The sequence below is a fragment of the Salminus brasiliensis genome, chromosome 19 (genome assembly GCF_030463535.1).
Source record: "Salminus brasiliensis chromosome 19, fSalBra1.hap2, whole genome shotgun sequence".
In the NCBI taxonomy this organism is placed as follows: Eukaryota; Metazoa; Chordata; class Actinopteri; order Characiformes; family Bryconidae; genus Salminus; species Salminus brasiliensis.
Window position 1 is genome coordinate 6,426,046 of NC_132896.1, and position 17,720 is coordinate 6,443,765.

The following is a 17,720-nucleotide window of genomic DNA, read 5'->3' on the forward strand; positions in this document are numbered from 1 at the left end:
CTACAACCTACACTGCATTCAGCTACTTTAAGCTCCATCCACTGCTGACAAATGCACACACATCTTGTCTAGTCCCTGTAGAAAAGTACTGAGAATAGAATAGGACTCCCTGGAGCAGATAAACATGAACCTATTTGCACCATGTTTAATACCAGATGCGGACTAGAGGGGTATAAAGCCGCTAGCATTGAGCTGTGGAGCAGTGGAACACTGTTTTCTGGAATGAAGATGGTGCTCCTTTTATACTTTTGGAATGAGCTGGGTGTTCGAGGATTAGGTGGGATGGTGATCATACAACATCCTGACCTCACTAACGCTCATCACTGATTGCAATCAAATCCTTAAAGCAATGCTTCAGAATCTAGTAGAAAGCCATTTTAACTGGATAATATCAGGTGCTTGTGATCTGATGTCTGCAGTTCCTGCTGTTGTATGTTTATCAAAGAAAATATTTTTTAAATGACAAGCAATATATCTTTCTTTTTTATTCCAAACTACATTTGCCTTATCCCAAAACTCGAAAAATGCATTTGAACATCCGTGTCCAAAAAAAAAATCATGCTTAACTATGCAAATCAGCTTCTCAGCCATATACCACTGTTTAGGAACTAATGTCTTACATGATAGTCGAGCACCTGCCTTCGGAGACCCTCTACCTCCTTTTCTCTGCATTGCTGCCTGGCTTCCAGTGCAGAAACTTGCATTTTGGCCACGTCTGAAACCTCTCGTAACCTGTGCAGATCACAGTCAGTCAGAACCCAAAATAATACTAGAGAGAACATACTAAATTCTTATAATAGGAAGATAAAATTCATTGCTACTATTACTATTTACAATGCTGCTTTGATCTTACTTGGATGCCTCAATCCTGAGCTGGGCTTCAATTTTCTCAAGCTCTGTAATGCGCCGCCGGTCTGCATCACTCACTTCTTTACTAACACTGTCAGCAAGGTCATCACGTAGCTCACGCTCGATTCGCTGGGCTTCCAGATTCTGTTTGGCCATCTGGAAACACACACGTTACAGATGACTAACAAAAGACTTTTACAGCGCTGTGGTTTATGCCGTGTTGGTAAACATCAGTAATCACTACAAACACTGACTTGGTGGGAAAAAAGCTCTCACAGACACTTTTCCACTGGTGTCTTCTGATTTTATAAGTGTCAGGCTGTAGACTCACCTCTGCAAACTTTCCCTCCAGCTCAAAGTTGCGCTCCTCCACCTGTTTGAGGGAGTTCCTCAGGTGCTCATACATCTTCTGTGCATGCTCAGCTCTCTGCCTCTCGTTCAGCTCCTTCATCTCCAGCGTGGTGATGCGTTTAGACACAGACACAATCTCACTGTTAGCTAGGGCCTTCGCTGCCTTATCCATACTGCTCTCTCCACCTGCACATACAGACATCCACATCGGGTGTAAATTTGGGACCACTGGGATTTAATTTTTTCAAATAGTTTTGAAAATAATTTTTCAGAGAGTGTCACTGGGCTTTACCAGTGGCGTTGATGTGTTCCCAGGCTTGCTCTAGAGTGTGTAGCTTCTCTTTTGTGATCTCGAGTTCCTTGTTGACTGAACCGATGCGCTCATGGAGGGAGACGTTTTCATTCTGAAACCAGATGACAGTGAAAAGTCTTTGTTATCAAAGCTCAAAGCAAAGAATCATAACAACAACAACAAAAATCACGGAAATATCACTCATCCCTATACCTCCATATGTTCTAGACTGGTGGTCCTCTGCACAAGGTGATTGTCCTTCTGAAGGAGATCTCTGTATTTGATGGTCAGATCATTGTACTGCTTGTTCGCCCTTTCCAACTCAGACGATGGAACACTGTCATCAAGAGCTTTTTGAAGAGCTGCCATTTTGAACGCAGCCATCTCCTGCCAAAGTAAACACAATCATTTGTAGTCCAATGTACATTTAGATTTTTTTACAAGCTGCATGTTCATTAGTCACAGTACATTTCCATGGCCCTGTCACGTCAGCTTCAGAAGGTGCTTTTGGCATCAAATTTTCTCTCAGATATGCAAATTTGACATGAATGACATGAACGTTAACAGCTGTTGTTAATGATATGAGAATGCCACACCTTGAATCTCTGTAGATAGCCAATCCTCTCAGTGACTGCAGCTTCCATTTGGACAAAGTCATTCTTCAGCTTGTTATTCTCTTTCCTCAGGTGCTGCTCCTGTTCCAGCAGGGTGGTGTAATGACGGCTCAGGGACTTCTCATTCACTCTGAGCACGGTCATCTTACGGGCAGTCTCAGAAACCTGCCTCCTGATCTCAACCGGGTCCTTCTCCAGAGCCTCCAGCCAGTTCTAAGAATCCATGTAACAGTAAACCACAGGAACACAGCGAATGAATTCAATGTAAAGAAAACATTACATAAAATATTACATTAAATAATTTTCCTAATATATATATATCCAAAATTGAGGATAATTTCTATTGGGCCAATCATTTCTATTGGTAAAATTTTGACACAATGTAAAGAACAGCTGCCACATTCAGATCATGTCAAAAATAAAAAAATAGGCAAAAATGGAGATACAAGATCTAAGCAAAGTGTAAAATAACAGTTACAGAAGATCTGATCTACTCTTTCCTTGGTGCAGATAGAGATGTCAAGACTTGGACGGATCAGATCATGAAACATCTGACCAAACATGCTTACATGATACTCTTTGATCTTCACTGCATCCACCTCCTTTTGTTCATCCATTTTGGCTTTCACTTCAGCAAAAGAGTCTCTCTCCTTCTGCCAAGCCTCCTTTTCACTAAAGCAAAAGTGAAGACAGCTCACATAAAAAAAACATACAATTGCATGTTTTGCACTCCTTATCTAAACTGCCTCATAGGCTGCACAAACCTTTGATATTCTTTGTACAGTAGCCCCTGTTGGTGGCGTATGACCGCAAATTTCCTCTTGTACTCTTCCAAGGCCAGACCAAGCTGCTTGCTAGAGTCCTCTTTGTTTTTAAGCTCCTAAAAGTAAATTAATACCAAATAATATGAATTCAATTAGACCTTTTAAGCAATCCGAAAACATGCTGCTATTTTAGGACAGTCAAATGCTGGACTATTTGGGAGGTCTGATGCACACCTGTAACAGCTGGACCATGTACTCATTGAGAGAGTTAATGGTCTGCACACTGGTTGGTGCCATTTCCTCAGGTAATGGGAGAGTCTTATGAGGTACAGCTGCACCATCTGACAGCCTTACTGCCTCAATCTCACTCTCCAAGCGTGCAATCTGACCAGAAGAAATGATACAAATAAACAACCATTACAAAATCATGCCATAAACAATTTTACAGCCTCTTTTGAACTCTGGTTTTACAAGTGACTTTAATGACACTGGATTTCTAATTTAAGTTCAGTCCTATGTCACCACAGAACAGCCTGAGACATACCTTGTCACTGGCCTTCATTAGTTGAGAAAGTGTGTTTGCTGCTTCCTCTCTAGCTGCCTTCATTTCCTGCCTCAATTCCTCATTCCTGCCGGTCAGTTGGTCCACCTGTGCCCTCAGATGTGCGCTTACATCGACCTTCCCTTCTGAATACTTCATTTCCAGAGCCTGGACATAGCAATGCATAGGGTGAAAAAAAACGTCCATAATTAATTAACAATTTAAACTCAAACCTTTTATTTACTTTATTGCTTTAATATAATTAATGTTAAAGTGTTGTAATGTAATCCCATTATCTTCTGATGTATTGTGATAAATCTGTCGTACATGGTACAGGTGGCACAAACACCATGGTTTTAAATTGTAATTTGTGTAATTTGGGCACATTATCTTCTATATTGAACAAAATTCATAATATATCTTATAAATGCTTGATTAGCTCATTATATTTTGATACACAGACGAGGTAGAAGGTCAAAAAACTTACACTGATCAGTCTCTCCAGGCTGGGGATGCTGATCCCGCTCTGAGAAAGACCTTTGCTTTGTGCCTGGATGGCCTGCAAAATCTCCTTCATGTCCTGCTCCAGCTGCTTATTCTCCTTCAGCGTCTCGTTCACTGCAGACGGAAAGGTGAGCATGGGGTAGGAGTCAAAGGCGAAAACGATGAATGCTAAGCTTTGACATCACAAGAGAAAACCTTGGGTGGCACTCACGCTGTGCTTTTAACTGTGAGGATTCTGTTGTCTTCAGCTCCAGCTCTTTTTCTCTCCTATTCAGTTGCTTTTGCAGGTACTCATTCTGGAGACGGAGGACAACAACATAGCTTCAAATGACCAAATGATGCCAACTCTTTATGAGTAGATATTTTGTTAGGTATTAGGCTGATAGCTGTTTATTTATGTACAAACAAAAGACATGCAAAAGAAGTTATTGGGGCTAGTCCGGTGGCACTCTGAAGTGGATATGTGTTAAGCAGCAGTCTTTCCTTTTCTTGAGACTTACTTTCTGTTTGACCTCGTCGTCAGAAGATCTGAAGTGTGGTCTTTCCTTAATGGACCGGCTGGGACCCTGATCAGCATCATCGTCAAGCAGTGAACTACTGAGCACTGTGATTCCTATAAAGACAAACGTATAGTTACTGTAAAGAGCTGCACACTGCTTCTAGAAGAGGCAAGAATGGCTGTATTATTATATGATAACGGTACTCCAGTCTAGCAACTATGCCTGTTGATTGTAATTACTGGTAGTCTATACTGCTAGTTACCTTACTGGCCACTGTGTACGTACAACCTACTATGCAAACAGTAGGTTTGGTAGGTGGAAAACACAGTAACAAAACTGAGAACAGAGAACAGAGAAAGATTACAGAAAAAGTCCTTTACCTTTGTCTTTCACCAACATTCGGATCCGCTGTTTCAGCTCCAGCCGCTCCTCCTCAAGACGTTCAATCTAAGACAGAATCAAAGTGAATGATACAACACATGTTTACATACATTACATACTACACGTGTAGTTTCCTCTGGCTTTATTACAGTGATGATTAAGTTAATTGTCCATCTTCAACTGCACAATCAGAGCAAGAAGAAACCATCTGTAACCTGAGAACACATGTTCTAAAGGCTCTAATTAGTGTGTTTACAATGGAAACTAAACCCTAATGCATGGCATATTGTACCTATTCTCAGAAATAATACACTGCACCCTAAATGGTTGTTAAAAGCTTTAAAGCTTAAACTTCATTACCTCCTTTAGCAGGACCTGGTTTTCTGCCCTGTACTGTCTCTGTTTTAGTGCCTTTGTTCTTCGGAACTCAGTCAAATCCACTTCTTCTTTTGGATTTATTCCTAACACAGACAATGAGAAAAAAATAAAGCAAAGACTTTTACAAAGAGACACTAAAATTTCTTAAAAGAAGAGGTGTAGCATGTAGAGTAGAAAAGGGCCCACGTAATGCACACCATCTGTGAAAAGAAATATATATAATCATACTGCATGTGACTGACCCAGGCGCTCTCTTAGCTCTTCATTTTCATCCAGAAGGTCGTTGATTTTCAGTTCCAGTTGGTTTACCTCCTTGGTCATGGCTTCTATCTCCCGGTCTCGGATCCTGATCTGGTTTTTGCACTCTTTGATCTCAGCTATGGCAACTTCCAGCCCATCAGTGCCCTGAAAAGAAACCAGACTCATACATATTTTGTGCATCCACAACATTGTTACTCAATGTAGCGTAGTCTAAGGAGTGCAGAGGACTTGTATGGTGTCAGCATAGATCTGTACACTGTAGGGTCAGGCTAAGGCTACACTAGTATGTTTTATGACATTGTGCGCTTGGTGTACTCAGGGCTATGTGTGTTACAACATGTGTAACTGATGAAATTGATGTGCAATCTGGAGAAAGAACGTAAAAATCTGTATTGGCAAAATAATTTCCCTATTATACCTAGGCCTAATGCCAACCGAGTCTGAGTTGTGGTGCACTGGGTTCACTTACAGTCTCATACAGGCGGATGCGGCAAAGGCTCTCGCTCAGTTCTTTGTCTTTCTCACGGGCATCGCTCTCAGCTAGGTGGGCGACGCGTTCAGCTTGCTGCGCCCGTCGTTCCGCTGCCTGCAGCTTGGCGTGCAGCTCCTCCAGTTTCCTCTGCTGCAGTGTAGAGCCCATACCTGCAGGAACCCATCCAGACAGTGACATTATTCCACATGAAGCCTGCCACGGCCATCGGCTAAACAGCATCAACATACATATTATATTTTCCACATATACATAGTTAAATACATAGAATAATACTTTTAGATATTTTTAAAACTTTGTAGGAAACACTAGAAACACTTGATAAACACTTGGTAATTACTATACTGTTAAAATCTATGCATGTTTACAAAAATGGAACAAGACAAGTTTAAATTACAGCCACAGAGTTTGAATAGAGGTCACTAACAATATGGGGCATCACATGTTGACAACAGCATACAATACAAATTAGGAAAAAGTGTAGAGATCATTTTGCTTGGTGGCTCCTGTAAATCTTAGAACCGTACCTTTGTCTTTCTTCACTGGCTTCTTCAGCTCCTCTATAAGCAAGGCATTCCTCTCCATCTCACCAGTGTACTGTTCCACTCGTTCAGACAGCAGCTTGATCTGATGGTCCCTCTCTTGCACAGCCTTTGAATGGCAGATCATACACTTCAGTACCACTCTTTAGAGTGTGAGCTAAGACTCCAGAGTTATGATTGTTATTATTGACAGCATAAGTGAAGTGTTAAGACAGAAAAGCAAAAAGTGCAAGCTGAAATCAAAGAGACATACAAAGATGAAGCAGATACTTACACCACACAGCTCATAAATCACCTGCACCATGCAAGTAATGCGTCACAAAGAAAAAAAAAAAAAAACAGTAAGGAAAATGTGAAAGCGTGAAAAAACTGAAAAGGAGAAACCCATAGAGGAGAGACAGAGACAGAGGGAAAGTTGACTAAACTACAAAAGAATGGTGTTGTTTATTTGTATTATTATGAACACTATATTCAGAATTTACAGTGTTGAATATAATTTGTATATAAAATGTGAGACGGGCATAAGTAAAAGTAAGTGTATAGATACCATATACACACCAAACAACCATAACATTAATACAAACTGCCTGATTTTAAGTAGTCCCCCCTTTGTGCTTCCCAAACAGATCTGACCATTTGAGGCATGGACTCCTCAAGGCCTGTGGTATCTGGCACCAAGATGTTGGCAGCAGAACCTTTAAGTCCTACAAGCTGTGAAGTGGGACCTTCATGGATCACATCAATGAGCCTTAGGTGCCCATGACCCCAACAACTGGTTCACCTGTTGTCCTTTCTTGGACCACTTTTGGTAGGTACTGACCAGAACTGCACACCAGAAATACCCCACTTGTCTGATGTTTTGGAGATTCCTGGACCCAGTCGTCTAGCCATCACAGTCTGGCCTTTGTCAAAGTGACTCAGATTCTTATGCTTGCCCATTTTTCCTGCTTTTAACACATCATCATCTTTAAGAACTGATTGTTCACTTGCTGCCTAATACATCTACCCCTTGACAGGAGCCACTGAAGATGTGCTAATGGAATGGCTGATTGTTGTACATATATTATCTGTATTTAATATACAGACATACTGTATTTAATATATTGTTTTTTTTTTAATATATTGTTTTCCTCAAACAGCTCTAGCAAAAAACTTGTTTTTTGGTCCACAGTGTGAATAATGTGCGGTGTGCTATTTGCCCTGGACCTGCTGCAGTGCGATAATGTTGCTTTTGTCTGAATCCAAGTGGGCAGCTCTTAGCTTCTCTCTCAGGTCCCGAATCATCTGCTGGTACTCCATGATTTCTGCATCCTTTCCTGATAACACAGTCTGCATAAACACACACACACACACACACCATTATTCATAATACAAACATCACTGAGAGAACTATAAGAAAACATCACCACATCAACAACAACTTAATAGCTTTCTAGAGAAACACTCTGAGATGTAAATTGCCGTTTGCCCTGGCACAGATTTAATGGTGACACAAGCCAGTCTTTAGGTAATTAATCTGTCACCACAGCTTTTGACTCAAGATGCTAACTTGTGTGAATGCATTTTTTCAGATTTCCCATATGCCCGTTGTTTTGACAGCAATTGAAAGTGAAAACAATTTTAAAAATGCGTCACTAGACCAGTTTTCCTTGAACACTGGATAGGCAGAGAACAAAATCAGATTAAGAGTTTACAGTCAACTCGTTTTAAGTGCACATTGACTAAGAACTGCATGGTATTGTTTATTTAATGGAGTTGAGCAATGGGGAGAAACCAAACCAGTAGTAGTACTATATTACCTTCCATTCCTCCACTTTAGCACTGACTGCAGCCAACACTGGATCGTCCTCCTCAGCCCGAGCCTGGATCTGCTCGGTCAGCTCTCTCACCTAGTTAGTCAATCACACATAATTGTCTGGTATAATCAACAGTCCATTTTACAAAAACAGAAGATGAGTGATAAAACCTAAATCAACCCAAATAAAACTAATTAAACTATTTAAAAACCTGGAGCTTGGCCTGGTCTCTTTCTTTCCTCAGCTGGTCTACTATGGCGTCCGTCTGCTGGACCACGATTTTCATTTTGTTGTATTCGTCTGTCATCTTCTCCATCTCCTTCACCGACTCCTCCAGGTTTTTTTGAAGGTGCTCGTTTTCGCTCTTCAGGTTGGCAGCCATGTCCTCTGCATGCTACAAAATAAACATGAGGATGAGTCAGAAAGAAATTTGCAGTAATGGGCAGGTGCAATTGTGACGATAAATCTAATCGCAAATACAACTTTAACAGTTTAGACACCATCCTTCCCTTCTTTAAGTCAGTAACCTAGACAGAATAACATTTCCAAGCTCATTATTTTACTGTAAGTAATATAAGAATTATACTATAATTATTATTTTACTTTAAGTAAACACCCTATCCCAATCCTAACCTGCCTAAATAGTGCCCTAACTCTATCTAATATGAATATGAAGCTTTTAACTTCTATTTTAAGCTTCTTTACATTGAAATTAGAATTATACCATTTCTCGACATGTAGCTAGCTCGATGTCTGATAGTGTGGTAGCTAGCTAGCATTTACTAAGGACATATTAGTCATTTTCACAACTCAAACATACAGTTTTAAATAAAGTTTTCAAATATGCTAGTGAGACATAGTGATACTTTATTCTTTTCTGCCACAAATGTGAAACACAACTCTTATATATGACCATTAATGCACCTTTCTAACCTTACTTTTTTGTCATATAAGTAGAAACATGCTCCAAACACACATTTCCATTTATATGTATTTAATGAAAAATGCTTCACTTTATTAGTAGCTTTTGTTGATTTGATTAATGTACCACCACTGCAGTAATGCTCATTTCTGCTAATCTCAAAAGCATGCATATTCACTACTACGTTAGCAACATGCTAGCAGTGGTGTACAGTCAGTTTCCCACAATGGGTTTTTATACTACTACACCAGAAATGGACCTTTAAAGCTTATTTACCTTAAATGTTGCAGTTGTTCAGGGCATATTTAGACACATATGTCACCTGAAAGCCTAGCTAAATGCTAGATATGCACGTCTCTTCTGTTCCTTTTTGTTTGTGTAGGATTTTTACTAACCTGACATAACAGTTGATGCTATGAATGAAATGACTTTGGTGGTTTGAACACAAAAATATACATATCTTGGAAGCCTATATGTTGTTGTGCTCATTCTATAATGTAGTGTGAGTTGTCTGTGTGTACAGTACTGTGCAAAGGCTTCAGGTACCTACAAACATCATGTTTATCCTATCTATTTATGTAGGGCATAAGCATTATTGGAATATTAGAATAAATACAAATAATACGCATCCAAAATGCAATGATTTAAGTCATACAGTATGCTGTGAGTTGTTTAGCTAGTTCCAAACCTCCTTGAGTAAAACCAGTGTTCCATAATGCTTTCATTCTCCTGATTGTCTAAACAAAGCATCAAACCAGGTGTGCACAGACACGCTCATTGCTCAGATGGCTTTAAACAGTCTGCTTAGGTTACGTAAGTATTTGTCTGTCAGTGCTATTGTAGCAATATTGCAGAACTATTGTGTTTGGTGTTGTCAGCAAAGAACCGCATCTTGCTGCACCGAAGTCAATATAACACAGACATGTCTAGCTATCTAATAATCCAGCTATCGGTACCAACAGCTTCAGGACATCTGAGGCACACACCCAACCCTTTAGGTTACCAACAGCTTCCTTAACACGCCTAAATATTTGAATGCTAGGATAACAGAGATGAGATCAGACTGAACCAGAAGATGATTGTGTGTGTGTGTGTGTTCTTAATGACCTGCAGGTCCTCCATGCACTGGTAGAGCTGCTGGTTGGCTTTGTTGAGTCTTCTTTGAGTCTCAGTGCTCTCCTCTCTGGTCTGGAGAGAGTCCTTCTGCTCCAGCTCTTTCCTGTAGAAGTCCACATCCTGATGGAGCTGCTCGTTCTACAAGAGACCCAGCAAAGAACGACATATAACAAGAAGCACTTGCTGAGTATCGTCATACATTGTGAAACATGATGCAATGGAGGGTCTCTTTGCTTGACTGGTGATACGTAATACATGGTGACATCATTCACATGTTTTACACTGTGATCCAGATTATGGTCTTTTAAATGATGACGTGTTTAATAAGACCACAGACATGAACTAACAAAAGGTCAATTTTGTTTTCAGGTTGACTTTGAACACAGCTAATACCTGATACCAATTTCTAAGCAATTTGCTTGACTTTCAAACAGACCAGGCTGTACGTTGTAAAGTCGTTTGACTAATGCTTAAGAGAGAGTCTGGTTTCCCTCCTTCTGGAAGTCTTACCTTCTTCTTAAGCTGCTTTATCTTGGTCGTGTGAGCAATCAGAGCAGTGGAAAAGTGATAAAGTGACAGTGAAGAAACCCAAAGACAACATGCAGCATGCATAAACAAGAAATTATAAGACAGGAATAGCAAGAATACCTGCAACCAAACATGAACAAGCAACAGCAATGATGGAATTTCATAATGCAGTGTTTCAGGGGTAGAGATGGAAGGATAGAGGAAAGACATGGCCAAAGCAACTTTGCTTGCTAGTGTCCTAGACATTCCTACTTTCTCTAAATTCCCAATGAACTACTTGTGAGAGCCCTAACAACCTCAGGAGAACATACAAGACAAGACATTGGACATATGATCTACTGTCGGTTCGTTTATAAGCATGCATTTACACATTATTACATGCATGTGGACAGTGGACAGTATTTACCTCTCTTTTGAGCTTTCTGTTCTCATCTTCGGCGTCCTCTGCTCGTAGTGACAGCTAGTGAATTCAAAAACATGTTCAAAACAGTCACTCCATTAGCTGGAGGCTTCAATCAACATGTTAGATATTGTATTTATATTACATAAGATATACCATCATATCGTCGCTGTTACGCAAAATCCTCTCCATTTATGTTGTATTTGCCTTTTTTACATTATGTTAAATTGACAGCTGTTGTTTACATTGTGTCATGGTGCGAAGGTTTCATGATAAATGGACCAATAGAAATGCTGGGTACACTAAAAAAAAAAAAATTTGACTTCCATTAACACTAAAAAACAACTTCTTCTGTAAGGTTAAAACCCTAGGGTTAGGGTTTTAACAGTTTGGTAATATGAGGTTTTTGCATGACAGTGACGATATGCTACCAGTCTGAAAATATACATGAGCCGAAATGAGATCCTACTATCTGTGATGCTACATTGAAAAGTGTATTACTGTATAGACCTAGGGTTTTAACAGTTTGGTAATAGATCTGGATAAGCAGGACTGAGCTCTCGGGTCATACCTCCTCGTTGGTTTTCCTCTCTTTACTCATTTCTTTCTCCAGCTGGACCAGCTCCTTCTCCTTGCGCTCTAAGTGACTCTCCAGTTGGCGTATTTCGTCCCGAAGGAAGCGGGTGTCCCGCCCCCCCGCCGTACGCTGTGCCATCTGGACATTTGCAGGTGTAAGTAAATCTGAGCAAATCTCAGCAACAAACCAAGAACCCTACTTCTACCCTGTGCGCATTACACACACATCTTTACATCTTTATTCATCCGCACAATTACTAACACACCATGTCATTTACTTTGGAAAAAAAAACCTTGAGTACAAAACAGCTACATTTGTAACTGACATCAACTTGCAGCCGAAGGGGATTAGCCTGATAATCTTCTTAGGCTCATCTCCAGTGAATGCCCATAAAGTGCAGAACAATAAAAGGACAGTGCTAAATTCTGTTTAGTGCATCCTAGGGCAAGTAGTAATTTCTGTCCAGACATCAGGTTATTAGCAAGTCATGCAGTGATTCTGACTGTATAACTTTCTCGTTTTCTTTGTTTTTCTGTGTTTGCATGCTTACCTCCAGCTCATTTTCCAATTTAAATATCTTTGCTTTGAGTTCAGATTCTGTTTAACAAAAAAGGAAAAGCCCAGGTTACGAAATTACGCCTCAAACCATGTTTTGAATTGTGCTGCCAACTTCATTTCAGCACCTGACAACACAGACATACCGATTCTTGCTTGTTCAGTACCAGCTTTGTCGACAACATCGTAGGCGCAGCTTATTTCCTCCAGCTTCAGCTGCAGCATAAATACATCGGTTAGACTGCTTTAACAGTAGAAATGTGCAGATAGATAAATATAGTATAATAGAAAGTGATGCGACGTTTGAGCATGACGACCTACTTTTAGATGCTCATCTTTACTAAAGTTGTGGTGGTTTATAAGGAGGAACTACTTGATTAACATTGACCAATATTCTGAAAACGTCAACATCAGTATCATTTCAGAAGTTAGAAAGTGTTATGTGCCATCTCCACATCTACCACAAAAAGCAAATAGATCAAAGCAAAACTAAACATTTTTCATGCACTTAACCTTTTGAACCCTTGGTTTATAATTATGTTATTAATCCTGATGCAGAAACTACTACAAATTATTTGGTAACTGTTTGGTTTAGCATATTGTGTGGCGTACCACAAGGTTCTATTTTAGGGTCTTTGAAACTGATATGAGGGGCAAAGAACTGGAGTGTGGGTGCAACCTACGTACAGTGCTTTAGGAGTCAAACAAAAAGTTGATCGAGATTCACTGTGAACATCCAAAAACCTTTTTTCCCCCTTTTCCTTAATATAAATATTTGCAATCACACGTTCACTCTCTAGGTGCCTGCAGTGTGCAGTTGCAAAAGTAAGTTTGCAATGTTTGAAATGACCTGGATTTCTGCATGGACTACTAATAAAATGTGGTCTGAACATTAAGTCACCTAGCAAAACAAATAACGCAAACAATTGGACTGTTCATGTGCTTTATTGAGCAAAGTAAACCTCTAGTCAGAGTAAACCTCTAGTCAGAATTGAATAACCTATAGATCTCCCTTTAGCTGCACTTACTCCCCCAAATATTTCCTGTAGCTGCAAATAAAATTTGTACAACACTCAGAGGGAAACTGATCATTCTTCCCTTCAAATGTATTTCAGTTTATCAATATTTCTGGGATGCCTTGCGTGCACAGCCCTCTTCTGGTCATGCCGCAGCATCTTGTTAGAGTTAAGGTCAGGATTCTGACTTGGCCATTCCAAAACACAAATCTTCTTCGTTTTCCACATTTTATTATAAATCAATGCAGAAATCCAGGTAATTCCAAAGGGTTTACTTACTATTTCTTGCTATTGTGGTAGAAACACACCAAGAAGCATGTAAATAACTCACAGCAAAAGTCATGCTAGAGTACAGCCTCCACACAGCGCTGCTAGGTCAGTCAACAAGACGTCCAAAAACTTCAATATCAATTTTAAAAAGTCATTTTTAGGAACATCATACACATACACTAACTGTATACTGGCCAAAACTAACTTTGTCAGTGTGCGACAGCCTATTTTCATTCATTATATTTATACACAGAATTATATAGAACTATTATACTTAGATTGCATCGTTTTATTAGACTTTGTAGCAGCTGGTAAAATTAACCCCTCAACTGCAATTCCCCCCTTACGAGGCTGTCCAGGCTGCTTGTTTAACTTAGAATAAATATTACAAAAATTTTTATATGTTTATGCAAAAAGCACAGTGGGTTAGGTTGTGCCCCTCTCTGCCCTATAAGAGAAGAGTTGTACCCTCAGTAAGGTCTGTGAGATTCTGAAGAGCTGGACTGTTTTCTGGGACTCATTCTCCTTCAGTTCTCGTGGATGGACCTGCAGAAGGAGACGCACAGTGCTCAGTGACTTGCATTTGCTCATTCTGGTGGGCACTGCTTTACAACCATAGTTTTTACAAATACACTTAATAAATCATGGACTGGACTTCTTCTATTGTAACCAGGAAACTGGCCCATATGGAAACCTACACCGCAATAAATTTAAAATACAGGTTTTCCATTTACAGCGTCAGTCAATCCAAGGCTAAATTGAATTTCTCTGAAACATTACCCCAAAAGTAGACATGTCCATTAATCCATCTCTCTCTCAGTTATGGCCTAAGGAAAGTGGACCCAGTTATGTCCTCTGGCTTAGCATGACTGAAATCTATGCCAGGAGCAATACTGTGTACCGGTAATGCCGTAATTGCCGTTAAAATGTTAAAATAAACATTTTACAATCACTTATACATCTGATACATGTCATATTACTGTTTTTCCCGTAGCTTAGGAGTTTCACATTACCTTCAGAATAAGATCACAGAGAGTCTGCTCCTCTTCGCTTTCCAAAACATCAGGGTCAACACTCATCACTAGTTTCCAGTCTGTGGCTGGAGGCATCTTGCAGCTTGTATGGGGTCCAAAATCCTGACTGAACTTCCAAGTAGTCTACCTTGAACAATACCATTCACTATAAGGCTTTGAAACTGGGGTACTTTGGAGGATCTGGGGTCTTTTGTCTTTTTGGCTTGAGCTACACAGTCATTAAAAAAAAGTGATGTGTAGTCTGATAAAAATCTTTTATCATTTCTTACTGTGCAGTCTCTCAATATTGGAAAACCAAATAAAATAGGCTATGGGAAAGGAAGCTAGTGAGCTAGGTTGTGTGTAAAGCATCAGTAAACGCAGAGGCCATTACCATCTGCTGTACTTCAGTCATTTAGCTAGAATTAGAAACTAGCTAGGCAGCAAGACAGCAAGCATTAAAAAGAGAGTAAAGCAAGATATATGAGAAGAAAACTCCATAATCTGACATATTAGTGACGTTAGCTGTTTAATTTACTAGAAGAGATCACAGAGACAGAACGTTAGCTAGCTAAACAGCTAGGCTAGCTAGCTGCTAGCTAAACACATGATCTGTTCTAGTCCACTAAAACACCCAGATTACCGATTGCAACTCTAAATTAAGGCTAAAAGAGCGGAGTACTTTTACACGTTTCAGTCATGCGTTTACATTTAATAATATACCAGCTTGCACCAGCTGTATGACGTGAGTATCTTTAGCCAGCAAGCTAGCGCTAGCTAACGATAGAGTCCCGTTCTCGTCGCTGTTGCTAGGCTACCATTGAAAACAGTCGTTTTCCACTGGTCGTGTCGCTTTGCGTCCTTTTTGTAAAAGCTACAAATCATACGACCGTAGCGTCACCAGTTCAACTTCCGGGTGTGATGATTTGGAGATCCGCGAGTGTTTCACGGTGTGAGTGTTTTCATAATAAAAGTCCTTTCGCAAACGACGACTTCTCGATCAAACGAATCAATCCTTTTTTAGAAAATGATCCTTCAGAATAACGATGACAGCATTCAACCCTGTACTACTGCCACGTGTTCTTCTTTAACTGAATAATAATGTATTGTTTGTATTACGATGAACTAATACGGTTCGTGTGTGGATCAATATTCCTAAAGTGGACCCTAAGCATTTCGACCCGGAACTTGTTTAAAAAAAAAAGCCCATTAGCATTGAAAATCTCGTCGTTCCCGAATAAAAGCTGCTGCCTGCTTAAAACACACAAACACGTTCTGTTTCCGAATAATTCCTCAAAGCCATGACAAGGTGGGTCTCAAGCTTTTACCATCTAATACGGCTCGTTTAAGGGTGTTTAAGGTAGCCCCTTCTTTCAGGACCGTTAGCTAGGAGTAGCACTAACATTAGCTAGCTAATACAATAGCTGCCATAAGCTTCTGGTGCTCAGCCTTCACTCTCTGGTGTGAAGAACAGCGTCTGTGGAAGGTGGTGTCTGAACGATGGGCTGGAGCTCTTTGATTAAGCCACCGGTAGCTACGTTACTGGGTGGTGCACGACGCAGAAGAACAGCAGTATTTTGGTTTTTAGTATTTGCAACGAGCTGTCCAAGACCAGCAGCTGATCTCACTGATCTGCTCTAGAGATTTGGGCACGTCCTGGTGAAATCTTCAGCTCCACCTTAAAAATAGTGCAGCAGGTCCGCTGTGGAGCAGGAAGCCAGAACGGAACCGCTGCACCTTTTAAGGTGGGACGCATAAATGCGAGTGAGAAACCAGTTCAGAGTGTAAACTAGAGGTTAATCGCCTGTCCGAGTGTAAACTGGACGGTAATTCCAGTTCCCGAGTGTAAACTGGAGGTTAATCCCAGTTCAGAGTGTAACCTAGAGGTTAATCCCAGTTCCGGAGTGTAAACTAGACGGTTATCCCAGTTCAGAGTGTAAACTGGACGTTAATCCCAGTTCCGGAGTGTAAACTGGACGTTAATCCTAGTTCAGAGTGTAAACTGGACGTTAATCCCAGTTCAGAGTGTAAACTGGACGTTAATCCCAGTTCAGAGTGTAAACTGGACGTTAATCCCAGTTCCGGAGTGTAAACTGGACGTTAATCCTAGTTCAGAGTGTAAACTGGACGTTAATCCCAGTTCCGGAGTGTAAACTGGACGTTAATCCTAGTTCAGAGTGTAAACTGGACGTTAATCCCAGTTCCGGAGTGTAAACTGGACGTTAATCCTAGTTCAGAGTGTAAACTGGACGTTAATCCCAGTTCCGGAGTGTAAACTGGACGTTAATCCTAGTTCAGAGTGTAAACTGGACGTTAATCCCAGTTCAGAGTGTAAACTGGACGTTAATCCCAGTTCAGAGTGTAAACTGGACGTTAATCCTAGTTCAGAGTGTAAACTGGACGTTAATCCCAGTTCAGAGTGTAAACTGGACGTTAATCCCAGTTCAGAGTGTAAACTGGACGTTAATCCCAGTTCAGAGTGTAAACTGGACGTTAATCCCAGTTCCGGAGTGTAAACTGGACGTTAATCCCAGTTCCGGAGTGTAAACTGGACGTTAATCCCAGTTCCGGAGTGTAAACTGGACATTAATCCCAGTTCCGGAGTGTAAACTGGACATTAATCCCAGTTCCAGGTTTGTAAACTGGACGTTAATCCTAGTTCAGAGTGTAAACTGGACGTTAATCCTAGTTCAGAGTGTAAACTGGACATTAATCCCAGTTCCGGAGTGTAAACTGGACATTAATCCCAGTTCCAGGTTTGTAAACTGGACGTTAATCCTAGTTCAGAGTGTAAACTGGACGTTAATCCTAGTTCAGAGTGTAAACTAGAGGTTAATCCCAGTTCCCGAGTGTAAACTGGACGTTAATCCCAGTTCCCGAGTGTAAACTGGACGTTAATCCCAGTTCCCGAGTGTAAACTGGACGTTAATCGCAGTTCCCGAGTGTAAACTGGACGTTAATCCCAGTTCCCGAGTGTAAACTGGACGTTAATCCCAGTTCCCGAGTGTAAACTAGAGGTTAATCGCAGTTCAGAGTGTAAACTAGAGGTTAATCCCAGTT

General features: G+C 40.5%; 2 protein-coding genes across 4 annotated transcripts in view; one reads left to right on the forward strand and one right to left on the reverse strand.

The window, feature by feature from the left end:
• The window catches only part of cep290 (centrosomal protein 290), a 28,813-nt gene extending 13,078 nt beyond the window's left edge, over positions 1-15,735 (reverse strand). For both annotated transcript variants that reach the window (XM_072662939.1, XM_072662938.1), the window contains exons 1-28: positions 14,661-15,735; positions 14,116-14,193; positions 12,508-12,577; positions 12,357-12,403; positions 11,801-11,944; positions 11,236-11,289; positions 10,293-10,439; positions 8,475-8,657; positions 8,267-8,356; positions 7,674-7,796; positions 6,453-6,576; positions 5,905-6,077; positions 5,417-5,579; positions 5,157-5,257; positions 4,796-4,862; positions 4,416-4,528; positions 4,127-4,211; positions 3,899-4,029; positions 3,415-3,579; positions 3,105-3,254; positions 2,871-2,986; positions 2,676-2,778; positions 2,089-2,319; positions 1,706-1,879; positions 1,493-1,604; positions 1,181-1,386; positions 854-1,005; positions 621-732 (exon numbers count right to left, since the gene is read on the reverse strand). In XM_072662939.1, the coding sequence (XP_072519040.1) occupies positions 621-732; positions 854-1,005; positions 1,181-1,386; positions 1,493-1,604; positions 1,706-1,879; positions 2,089-2,319; positions 2,676-2,778; positions 2,871-2,986; positions 3,105-3,254; positions 3,415-3,579; positions 3,899-4,029; positions 4,127-4,211; positions 4,416-4,528; positions 4,796-4,862; positions 5,157-5,257; positions 5,417-5,579; positions 5,905-6,077; positions 6,453-6,576; positions 7,674-7,796; positions 8,267-8,356; positions 8,475-8,657; positions 10,293-10,439; positions 11,236-11,289; positions 11,801-11,944; positions 12,357-12,403; positions 12,508-12,577; positions 14,116-14,193; positions 14,661-14,756 (3,510 nt within the window). In that variant the 5' untranslated portion in view covers positions 14,757-15,735. The remainder of the gene's footprint in view (positions 1-620; positions 733-853; positions 1,006-1,180; positions 1,387-1,492; positions 1,605-1,705; positions 1,880-2,088; positions 2,320-2,675; positions 2,779-2,870; positions 2,987-3,104; positions 3,255-3,414; positions 3,580-3,898; positions 4,030-4,126; positions 4,212-4,415; positions 4,529-4,795; positions 4,863-5,156; positions 5,258-5,416; positions 5,580-5,904; positions 6,078-6,452; positions 6,577-7,673; positions 7,797-8,266; positions 8,357-8,474; positions 8,658-10,292; positions 10,440-11,235; positions 11,290-11,800; positions 11,945-12,356; positions 12,404-12,507; positions 12,578-14,115; positions 14,194-14,660) is intronic.
• A 127-nt stretch (positions 15,736-15,862) lies between these two features.
• tmtc3 (transmembrane O-mannosyltransferase targeting cadherins 3) overlaps positions 15,863-17,720 on the forward strand; it is a 33,988-nt gene continuing 32,130 nt past the window's right edge. Inside the window, exon 1 of one of the 2 annotated variants that reach the window (XM_072663564.1) lies at positions 15,863-15,969. The gene's annotated coding sequence lies outside the window, so the exon portion shown is untranslated. Of the gene's footprint in view, positions 15,970-16,282; positions 16,406-17,720 lie in introns of those variants that run through there. The other variant, XM_072663565.1, reaches the window with a different exon arrangement.